The sequence below is a fragment of the Canis aureus genome, chromosome 30 (genome assembly GCF_053574225.1).
Source record: "Canis aureus isolate CA01 chromosome 30, VMU_Caureus_v.1.0, whole genome shotgun sequence".
NCBI lineage: Eukaryota > Metazoa > Chordata > Mammalia > Carnivora > Canidae > Canis > Canis aureus.
The window spans coordinates 30,607,357-30,619,015 of NC_135640.1; the positions used below are offsets into that span (position 1 = coordinate 30,607,357).

The window sequence follows — 11,659 nt, forward strand, 5'->3', positions numbered from 1 at the left end:
GGTTCTCTTTTCTCCACATCCTTACCAACAATTATCTTTTATCTTTTTGGTAATAGCCATTCTAATACATGTAAGGTGATAACTTATTATGTTTTGGTTTGTATTTCTCTAATGACCAGTGATATTGAGCACCCTTTCATATACTTGAAATAAAAATCATAACCATATGAGGTGGTGAATAATATGTTAATTAGCTTGACTGTGGTAATCATTTCACAATGTCTACACACATCAAAACATTATGTTGCACATCTTAAATCTATGCAATTTTTATTTGTCAATTATACTTCAATTAAGTTGAGAAAAATTTAGATTTTTGGACCACATCTCATATGTATCAAGTCAGACTTCCTAGAGGTGAAGCATAATAACTTACACTTTAGGCCAGCTCCCCAGGTGATTCTCTTGTACACACAATTTCAGAAACACGGAGGTAAGATACCTCTCTGAGATCTCTTCAAGCACAAATTTTATATAGCTCAGTCATCATTCTAGAATGATGAAACTAGACATCTAGTTTCAATCTGACCCTGTAATTTCTCTCTTTACTTTTCCTATACTATTCTAACATGCCTGTTTGATTAAATTATAATTCTCAGCATTGATTAATATCTGGCTGCTAGAAAGTTTCAAACTGGAGACTTTATTAGCTGTCACAATAGTCTACTGGGAAAGAATTTACTAAGTAAATCCTTGAACAGGATATCTTTTTGAATTTTTTAAAAAAGATACCTGTTGGATGAAATATGGTGGAGAAAATACTCTCTTCTAAAATAATCTCTCCAAATAGCCTTTACATTTTTGGCTACAAGGTGAATCAGAGACAATATAGCCATGTGCAGATATTCAATAAAAGAGCAGGGTTAAGCCCAATCCTGCTGTCACCAAGAATATTTGTGCTATACATAAAATGTTTTCAACAGGAATAATTGGTACATTTTTGACTTGGTTTATAAAAGGAATGTAGCTCTTTTCTCTAAAGGAATACAGAGAAAGGCTAATATATCTTCAGAAACACTTCTTTATGGTTACTTTTCCCCTATATTTATGAAAAGTTACTCATATTTTAAAGAGTAAAACTTACTACCTAGTATCTATTGTACAAAGATTAAGAAGCTTCCCATCCTTGTTTTTAACCTGGAGTTTCTAAGCTGTAAAATAAACACCATAGGTTTTATGGAATAATCCCTTCCCCTAAAAGACTCTTAGACTCCTAAAATATGTCTATAGCTTTTCTATTACTTGAGGCTTCAGAATCTTTTAATAGGGAAAATGGTATTTTATTCTACACTCTCTCCTCCCCAGGAGCAGGAACACAGTGGATTTCATTTGCACTAATATGGAAAGAACTGAAAAGCCCCCCACCTCCCCATGTTGGGTTTCCTTGAGGAGGGAATAAGCAGTGAGATGAGAAACACCAAGTACTGAATGGTGTACCATTGGACCAAGGATTGGAGGTGATGTCAGAGGTAAAAGGTTAAGACAGGCTTTTTTTCCTCCTCACAAGCAGCCCCCTCTTGCCTATTTATCACACTAGATCAAGGATTATTTGCTTTCTTACTGCTTCTAAAGCCCAGGTGAGAAAAAATAAATCCACTTCCTTCCCCATTCAATGTAACAGAAAATATGCACATGCCAAGAAAAGAAACTCTGCTCAAGTAAGAGTATTATGCTGGCTGAGACAAGTTTATTGAGAATTCAACACACATATCCACAACTTTATCAAGAGTCGTGAGCATGGTGAAAAATTCAGATGAAATACATGTTTGGGTATAAAGTTTCTGAAAATGTCTCAAAGAACATCATCCAGGGAAGGCAGGTAAGGCATCGTCTGCTTTTTCATTTCTTTCCCTCTGGACTCTGGTACTAGGTCTGAGAAGCAGCAACTGGGAGGTCAAGGAGCAAAGGAGGAACGTTGAGGGTGCCTCTTAACCTTGGGAGAGAAGATTCTATGCCTCAGCAATTTCAGCAAATCAGTAGAGATCAAATGGCCAGTATCTTCTGTAGCCGAAGGCCCCACAGCCGTTGTAGCCGTAACCGAAGCCATAGCCCACTGGGGAGTAGGTGCTGCCATAGCCACAGCCCACGCTGTACCCCAGGGGGTAGCCGAAGCTGCCCCAGTAGCATCCTGGGAAGACAGCACCGGAGAAGTTGTTGCAGTGCATGGTGTCAGGAGTGGAGGGCTCAGGTAGCAGGAGAAGGTGACTCCTCTGTGTGATGATTCTCCAGTCTCAGAACCTTCTTTATATACCCTGCCTATGGGGTGTGGTTAAAAGCACAAGGCCCTCATTTTCATTCTTGGCACCAATTTTCATTCTTGACACCACAAAAAGCTCGTTAATTTGATTTGCTCTTGCGTTAGATGTCTTTACAGCTGCTTAAGAAACCTCTCACGTCATGGAATATAGGGACGGGATCCCTTCAAAGTGTGACCCTTTACTAAAAAAGCATTGCAGTGACTTCAAAGCCCTGGGTCCTATAGACCCTAGATAGAATTCTCTGTAAGCAGACTTTATAAAACCAAGAAATGCTCTGAGGTTGTTAGCTCTTATTCAGTCCTCTTGCTCACCGAATTTCCAGAATGCACTGGTGGAGTTCAGTAAATATGTGTTGGAATAAATTAATAAATGAAGTGATAAATACATAGTAAGTCCAACTAAACTCGAGATATTTCATAGTATTCACTTGGTTAAAGAATTCTTTTTGGGGGATCCCTGGGTGGCGCAGCGGTTTAGCACCTGTCTTTGGCCCAGGGCGCGATCCTGGGGACCTGGGATCGAATCCCACGTCGGGCTCCCGGTGCATGGAGCCTGCTTCTCCCTCTGCCTGTGTCTCTGCCTCTCTCTCTCAATCTCTCTCTCTCTCTCTCTCTCTCTCTCTCTCTGTGACTATCATAAATAAATAAAAATTAAAAAAAAAAGAATTCTTTTTGGTAGTGTGCAAGACAAATGCCACTGGGCTCATAGGAAAGTCTCCTTTTTATTCTTTCCCTATCTATAGCTACTCTAGTTTTTTTGGTTGTTGTTTTTTATAAGATTTTATTTATTTGAGTGAGAGAGCAGGAGCAGGAGCAGGAGCAGGAGCAGGGGGAAGGGGGAAGGGGAGAAGCAGACTCCCTGCTCAGCAGGAAGTCTGAGGCCAGTAGATCCCAGGACCCTGGGATCATGACCGGAGTAGAAGGCAGCCACTTAACTGACTAAGCCATCCAGGTGCCCCTATAGCTATTCTGTTTTAAAAACTGGTTAAAAATGTAATCTTAATTATAATCCCCACCTGAACTATATATCTACATCACATTTTGAGACCACTGTCTGAACTAATAATCTTATAATTGTAAAAAAAAAAAAAATTAGATTGTGGATTAATTTTTTTAAAGATTTGTTTATTTTATAGAGAGCACAAGTGAGCTGGGGGAGGGTCAGAGGGAGAAAGAGAATCCTGAGGTAGAGTTCATGCTGAGAAGGAAGCGCAGAGCCCAGTGTGGAACTTGATGCAGGTCTTGATCCCAGAACCCTGAGTTCATGATCTGAGCTGAAACCAAGAGCCAGCCACTTAACCAACCGTGCCACTCAGGCATCGAAATGAATGGTCAATGAAGGCGTTGAAATGAATGGTCAAATAAAATGACTTTTTGGGCAGCCCAGGGGGCTCTGCGGTTTGGCGCTGCCTTTGGCCAGGGCGTGATCCTGGAGACCCGGGATCGAGTCCCACATCGGGCTCCCTGCATGGAGCCTGCTTCTCCCTCTGCCTGTGTCTCTGGCTCTCTCTCTCTCTGTCTCTCATGAATAAATAAATAAAATAATTTTAAAAAATATGACTTGTTGATCTGGTACACTTTTTAAAATAAATATTAAAAATAGTAACAAAGTAAAAAAAAAAAAAGAATGACAAATTTTATCCTGAAATGTATTTTTTTGTTGTTGGATCTAATAAAAGCAGATTATCTGACAAATGTCAAATCTTGTGAGGGGCCAGGTGGCATATAGTCAACATTTCACTCCTCACACCCCAGGAGTGGGAAGGAAAGTCATTCCTCTCTAAATAGAAATTTAGTTTCAAATAGGAGTGAAAGAAGGGACAAGATTGATCAAAACTACTTTGGGTCATGCAAGACCTAATAAACTATTCCAGATACTTACATTGAGATTGCCCTTGGTAGAAAATTTACAGAATATACACCAGAAATAGGACACATGGCAGAGAAACAGAAAGGCATGGAGCTATAATGAATCATTCTTAGAAGGCCGTGGAAATAATATGTATTACATACTGGCCCCCCAAATTTTACTGTAGATCCCAGAGATAGCTTTCGTCCCTGTCACCAGCAACTAAGACCTAAATTTCTGGGAGTATACTGAAGTCACAGGTTGAATCCAAAGGCAAGGTGAAATATCTGGAAAAACACAAAACTATGCCAGCATTCTAACCACTAATTGATTAATTACAGGAGAGGCATTTTTTAAAATACCCGGGGTTGTGCTACCATCTTTCTTCAGAAACCAAGCTCCATGACCACCTGCGGTGACTCAGGACTTAAAATTCAAACACTTCATGTGATTTACAGTGAAATAAGTTCAGGGAATTAAAATTAGCTTTGCTCCCAAAATATAAAGGTATTCAACAGCAGATCCTCCCCTGAAAATCACAGAATGATTTACACTATATCTCTACTGTCATCATATTGCTCTGTTCCATAAAGAAAAAATAACCTTAGGAAAAAAAGAAAAATGAAACAAAAAAATAGCATTATACAATGGGATGGAAAAAAGGTTTGCCAAAGTTCAATTATGAGGCTCTGTTGAAATGAGTTCCTCCCACATCTGCCTACACAGTCTGGTGAGACGCTAGAGCTATGCCCTGTAAGGCACAATACCCAGCTTTGTCTCTCAGTAGTACTGGTGAATAAAAATTAAAATATGCTGTATTTTTAAAAACTTAGGCCCTTGGAGGGCCTGGGTGGCTCAGGCAGTTAAGCATCTGTCTTCTGCTCAGGTCATGATCCTGGGGTCCTAGGATCCAGCAGATCATAGGATCTGCTCAGCAGGGAGTCTGCTTCTTCCTCTCCTTCTGCCCTTCCCCACTGCTTGTGCCCTATCTTTCCCTCTCAAATAAATAGATAAAATCTTTAAAAAATTTTTTTTAAATAAAAATAACTTAGGCCCTATTTACAGCAAACATCTTGAATTTTCTCCAGAAAGTCTATTAAAATCCTAACACAAGAAAAATTTAGGGAGACACATTATCAACAAGTCATTTAAAAACATAACTAAATTTGGGATAAATTAAAATTGCCATGATCTAGAGAGGGAGGATTTATCTATGTCCTCCACCTCTATAAAGTGAACAGGAAAATAAAATAAAAACATAACCAATAGCTAGCTCAATTCTACATTGGTTCTATGAAAGCAATCTTCTGACATAGGTATATCTAGGGAAGATCTAGGTTTTGTAAAGCATGAAGTTTATATAATGTTGAGAACCCTTTTTTTAAAAAAGAATATGGTATCCCTGGGTGCCTCAGCGGTTCAGTGCCTGCCTTTGGCTCAGGGCGCAATCCTGGAGTCCCGGGATCAAGTCCCGCATTAGGCTCCCGGCATGGAGCCTGCTTCTCCCTCTGCCTGTGTCTCTGCCTCTCTCTCTCTCTCTCTCTCTCTCTGTGTGTGTCTATCATAAATAAACAAATCAATCTTTAAAAATAAAAAAAATTAAAAAGAATATAAAAATTAAGTACAAAATTAAACCTTTGTTAAATGCTAAAAGAAATCACAAAAAATTAAACAGTGACAAAAATCATAAATATTTCAAAATTCTGAAGTAGTTTTACTACTTAACTGCCTGTCATACTTCTATAATTTTTTCCCATAGACTAGCTTTCTGTTTTCTCTACTACCCATCCTGTGCTGAATGCCATAGTGCAAATTCATATTGGCATATGACCTCTGGTCCTGCATTTTATCATGTCAAAAACTTTGGGTGAATTAGGGGAATGGATGGTAGAGAATTCCTGGAAACCATCCCACACAAGGATGGCTCCAAATAGCCCAATGAGACACAGAAGTGACTGCCAACCACATAAGTTTATCCAAATTTTGAAACTGGAAACTTTATAAAGTTTATAAGACAACTATTTTATTATGCGTGCTGGAATTATCTCTACTTCTAAGTTCTGTACACAGTATGTTCCTTGCTCCTCTGCTACCAGAGGACTAGTCAACTTCTCCTTAAGCCAGAAAGGCCCATGGCCCTCCAGAGCCTCCCAACATGAGGGGAAGTGTGATGTAGGAAACCCCCCATAGAAAGCAATAACTATCTAAACCAGTTGTAGTAAAAAATGGCTTGCTTTTGTGAGTTTCTCAAAAAAACAGGGTCATGTGACACGGAGGTTTGATAAAGAAAAATACATTATATTGTCACATAAGAAATGACTCAGTATTGGACTAATCATTACTGGATACTTATTGGTTTGGATAAAGTTCATGATCCTTTTCTTTTTTAATAACAATCTTAAGATATAATTTAATAAATAACTTGATTTCTCCTTTCATATTTCTTTGATTTTAAATAAGGTCTGACAGGAATAAAGATAGGAGAAAGTCTTGCTCTTTGATTTTGGCAGAGGAGCAAGGAACATACTGTGTACAGATCTTAGAAGCAGAGATAATTCCAGCACACATAAAAAAATAGTTCTTGTCTTATAAACTTTATAAAGTTTCCAGTTTCAAAATATTATAATTCATTAGTAATGAGAGAGAAATTACAAGAGAATGTTTTAAATGAGTTTTAAAATACACATCAGTGGTTACTCTGTAATACAAAAATTATCTGCCATTCATCTTTTCAAACATTTATTCTTACAGACATTTATTTGACATCTATGATCCAGGTATGTTGTTAGGTTCTAGGGATCTGAAGATGAATGAGAAATGGTAATTAAAAGGAAAACAATAAACAAATGAATAATGTATATATAACAATGTTATGCATTTTACCCTGGAAGTCTGTACTGCCTTCCATAGACTTCAGGGATGATGGGGAGAGTAAACAAGTCTCCTTGAACTAGGGAGTAGTGGCCATGGAATGCTTCATTATGGAAGGGATAAATATTTGAGCTAGATCTTAAAATGGGTATTTTATAGGTGAGTATTCTTTAGGGGGATAGTGGATTTAGGAGATATTCCAGGAAGAAATGTTTTAAAGCAAAGTGTCAAAGGTATTAAATAGTACAGTGTCTTGCAGGAATCACAGACAATTCAAAGGGGCCATATCCATAGAGACAGGAGAATTAATGGAAGCTGGGACTGAAAAGGTAGTCAGGGGCATGTGAGAGTATATGTGCCATGGAGGCAAAGGGATCCACCTATGCACTAAGCAAGGGGTGGGTGGCATAATCAGCTTTGCATTTCAGAAATACATTATCAGTGTAGAGGATGAATTGGAATGAGGAAATCCTAGAGGTATGTATGAAGGCTGGGTTTAAAATCGTATCCACTAGCAATGCTTTTGGCTGCAAGTAACAAAAACCCAAGCTAAAGTCTACTTAAAAAGGGTTTATTTTTCACAACTACTAGGAGACAAGAATATAGTGTTGATAATGTCAGACACATTGGCTCGATGGGATCCTCTCAGTGCTCTCCCCATGGCTGCAAGATCTCTGCAGCCATGCTTCATATTCATATGCATCAACATCCAAAACCAGGAGGCAAAAAAATGAAAAAAAAAAAAAAAAAAGAGGACCTCTTCTCCCACAGTTCCTTTGTATTTACAATCCCCAAAGAATTCATTTCACATTTGTCTTACAGTAGATTCCCTATGGCTCCCATCGTTTAGCACTGAATCATATTTCATGGTTGAGCTACAGAGAAAGCTGGAAAAGCATGTACCAGGCATTTCTTGCTGCCGTAGTGCAAAGCTGTCTCTGCCAACCTAGCAAGAGGGGGAAGGAATGGTCTTTGGATTGGTAATCAATAGAAGTGCATGAAAACCATCACACTAAGTTAGGCAAGAGAGAATGGGAGCCTAACTCAGGCGGCAGTATGAACACAGGGATGAATTTAAGAATTGTTAAAGGGGTAGATTTAACAATTGTTAACAATCGTCTGTCAGGATTGTCACCCAATATCCCCACCAGGGATTCTGAAGATAGACACCCATGGGAGACATTATAGAAGGAAGACCAAAGGTCAGTGCTCTTCTTCCCATATAGCACACCCAGTATATTACATGTCTTTAGGATATAGTGGAATAATCAGGTGAGACTCACTGAGAGGATAGAGCCATGCCCCTAACTCTGAAAAACCCAGATCCTGCCCAAATCAGCCAGGGCTGAGACCGGCACACCTCTAGCACACCTGTAATTCAGTGCTGAGGTCCTCCAATTAGGAAGGTCTGTAAGGTACTTGGGACAATTAGAGATAATAAAATAGCCTGTAGAGACAACATCTAATTACTGTTACAGGAAGCATATAAAGAAAACTGTCATACTTCAATAATGTAAAGTTATCCCAGGGAAGATGTTCATTCAGACCCTTGATTTTAATCCTCCTAACCATTGCTTTTCAGTTACTACTCTCTGATAATCAAATACCATAATCTTCAAAATATGACTTCCCTTCAGTTAATTTACTAACTTGCATACTAATTTAATTATTATCGTCTAGGTCCTCCTACTCAGAAACCGTATCTGGTTTTCAATATGAAAATGAGATCTACACCCATGCTGTGAGATGATACTATCTGAATAATAATAATCAATGCCTAAGAGTCACCCTCAACACCCCCTCATTTGCAAATCCAATCTATTGCAGAGTGCTGTCAATTTTGCCTTCTAAAAATCTTTTGAATCCATTAATTTCTATGAATCTCCATTTCACTATGTCTGTTTGTATCTTATTATTTCATAATGCTACAAATTACCACAAACTTGGTAGCTTAGAACACAAATTTGGGGCACCTGAGTCACTCAATCAGTTAAGTGGCTGACAGGGGCTCATGATCTCAGGGTCCTGGAATCCAGCCTTACACCAGGGTCCCTACTCACTGGGGAGTCTACTTGTCCTTCTTCCTCTCCCTTTGCCTCTCATGCTCACTCTTCATATCTCTCAAATAAATAAATAAAATCTTTTTTAAAAAGATTAAAAATTAAACCCCCACAAATTTATTATCTTAAAACCCCTGTGGTCAGAAGTCTGAAATCAACATGTATGTATGACTAATTTCTTCTACAGGTTCTAAGGGGAGAATTTGTTTTCTAGTATTTTTTAGCTTCTATAAAGATTATTTGCATTCTTTGGCCCATAGCTCCTTCCCTGCCCCCCTCCAATGTCTTGCTTCTTCTACACAACAGACTGTGATCCTCCTGCCTCCTTCTTTTAAGGATCACATTGAGCTCACCTGGATTATCTAAAATAATCTCCCTGAATCAAGATCCTTAATTTATTCACCTCTGCCTCACTAGCAGGTATGGTAGTGGTAAGGTAAGGCAACCTAACATATAGACAGGTTGTGAGGATTAGAGTAAACAATTTGGGAGCCCATTTTTCAGCCTGCCACATTACCCACGGCAAGTTATTTATTGATGTACCTACACCTCAGACCTAGTCAGGTGACAATTTCCCTCCTTATAATCTGCTTTCAACAACCAGTGTTTACAACAGGTATACACACACAAACATACATACAAACATATACACACTTAAAATATTTCAATAGCTTCCCATTGTTTTTAGAATAATTTTAAAAATGTATCTTTAACTAACCTAGAAGCCCCCAACTCAATACTTAACCTTCACTGTCTTCTAGTGCTTCAAAGGTACCATGTTCTTTATTCCCAAGCCTTGGCACTTGCTGTTTATTCTGATGGAATTCTTTTCCCTCTCCCACCAACCTCCAGACACCAGCTCAACCACTTCCTTTGGAAGGCCTTTCTGCCTTCCCCTGAATTAGCTAAATCCATCTACAGTATTATGGCAGACCACCATCTCCCCCACATCTGCAGTCCTTTTCACAGTGGTCCTTTAACTTGATCTTTGTGACTGATAAGCTGCTTCACTAACCTGCTAAACCATCAGCCTTGATCCCTCAGTGCCTAGCTCACTACTAGTCATGTGTAAATTTTCAATAATATCAACTGAGTAAATGAATGAATGAATATTCTAAACCTAATTTAGCCACTCACTTGCTGGGAGAATTTAGGCAAATCACTTTTCTGGGCCCCAAGCCATTTGATTGTAAAATGAGGTAAGTTGATTTCCTAAGACTCACCACCTCAACCATGGTATGATTTTCACAGCAAAATCACAGATGAGCCAAGATAGCAATGCAACCCTCTCTCATTGGAATTTGGTCAATTAAGGATACAACTATACACTTTTGCTCACCATATTTCATACCCCTGCCAAGACAAAGTAATGGGCTCCCAGCTGCCATCGCTTTAAAAAACAAAATACAGTGGTGGAATCACAGAAAAGAATTGTTGAAATCTCTGCAAAAGTTTCCACTACAATAGTTTTCAAAGTTTAGTCTGTGGGGGAATCTCCCTGGATATCTGTTTTAAATGCACATTTCCAAGCTCCATTCCTTAGATTCTTACTCACTGGGTGGGGGTGGGGGGGGGGTAGGACTAAGGAATAAAGAGCCCAAGAGATTCCAGTAAAGGCAGTGATCATACCTTGAGAAATTTGTGGTATTCAAAGGTAAGTTATCTGAAAAGGTATCCTCTTTAATAAAACACAAAACTCAAAATAAGATGAGCATAAGATGGTGAAGGATAAAAAGGAGACATCTGGGCAGCCCCAGGGGCGCAGCGGTTTAGTGCTGCCTGCAGCCCAGGGCGTGATCCTGGAGACCCTGGATCAAGTCCCACGTCAGGCTCTCTCTGCATGGTGCCTGCTTCTCCCTCTGCCTATGTCTCTGCCTCTCTCTCTCTCTCTCTCTCTCTCTCTACGTCTCTATGAATAAATAAATAAGATATTTAAAAAAAAAAAAAAGGAGACATCTTTTTAGCCAGGCTTAATAAACCAGAGCTAATGTGACTTATTGTTATGGGAAACTTTGCTTCTCAGGAGACATTTGGCAATCTCTGGAGTCATTTCTGTTTGTCATGAGTGGGGGATGCTGCTTAACATCTAATGGGTGGGAGACAAGGATGCTGCCAAATAGCCTACAATGTACAGGGCAGCACCACCCCCTGAATTCTCACAGCAAAAAAATATCCAGCCCAAAATGTCAGTAGAGGCAAGCTCAAGAAACAATGGATTGACGACAAGATCGCATGCAGTCAAATATGATTGCCAGACAATATACCTCCAAAGCGTCACATGACAAGGCCAGAACTTGCTGACCAAGTCTTAGGGCTAACTTGAGACACAATTTCAATGCCTTGATATCTCAGCACTTGTGGGGCTAAGCCACTTTGTGAGGCCACTTGGTTAATGATCAGAGCAAAGACCTAATTACTGAAGCTTGCTATTTGATGTAGGACCCATGATGTATCCTTAAGAAATAATGTGGCACTACAATAATGCCTGGTTGCATAATAAGCTCACTGACTCTTGTCAGAAACACCTCACAGGTGTTTAACAACCAACATGAAAAGTCATTACAAGGAAGGTATGTTTTTGCTACCAGCACTAGTAGTGACTACTTAGTCACTGGTGGTATG

The 11,659-nt window shown here is 39.2% G+C and overlaps 1 protein-coding gene across 1 annotated transcript; it reads right to left on the reverse strand.

Annotated features, from left to right (window-relative positions):
- Nucleotides 1–1,667: 1,667 nt before the first annotated feature.
- Nucleotides 1,668–2,205, reverse strand: KRTAP8-1 (keratin associated protein 8-1). The gene has a single exon (XM_077878711.1). The coding sequence runs from the start codon at nt 2,163–2,165 to the stop codon at nt 1,974–1,976; it is 192 nt and encodes a 63-aa protein (XP_077734837.1). The 5' UTR covers nt 2,166–2,205; the 3' UTR covers nt 1,668–1,973.
- Between the last annotated feature and the right edge of the window lie 9,454 nt (nt 2,206–11,659).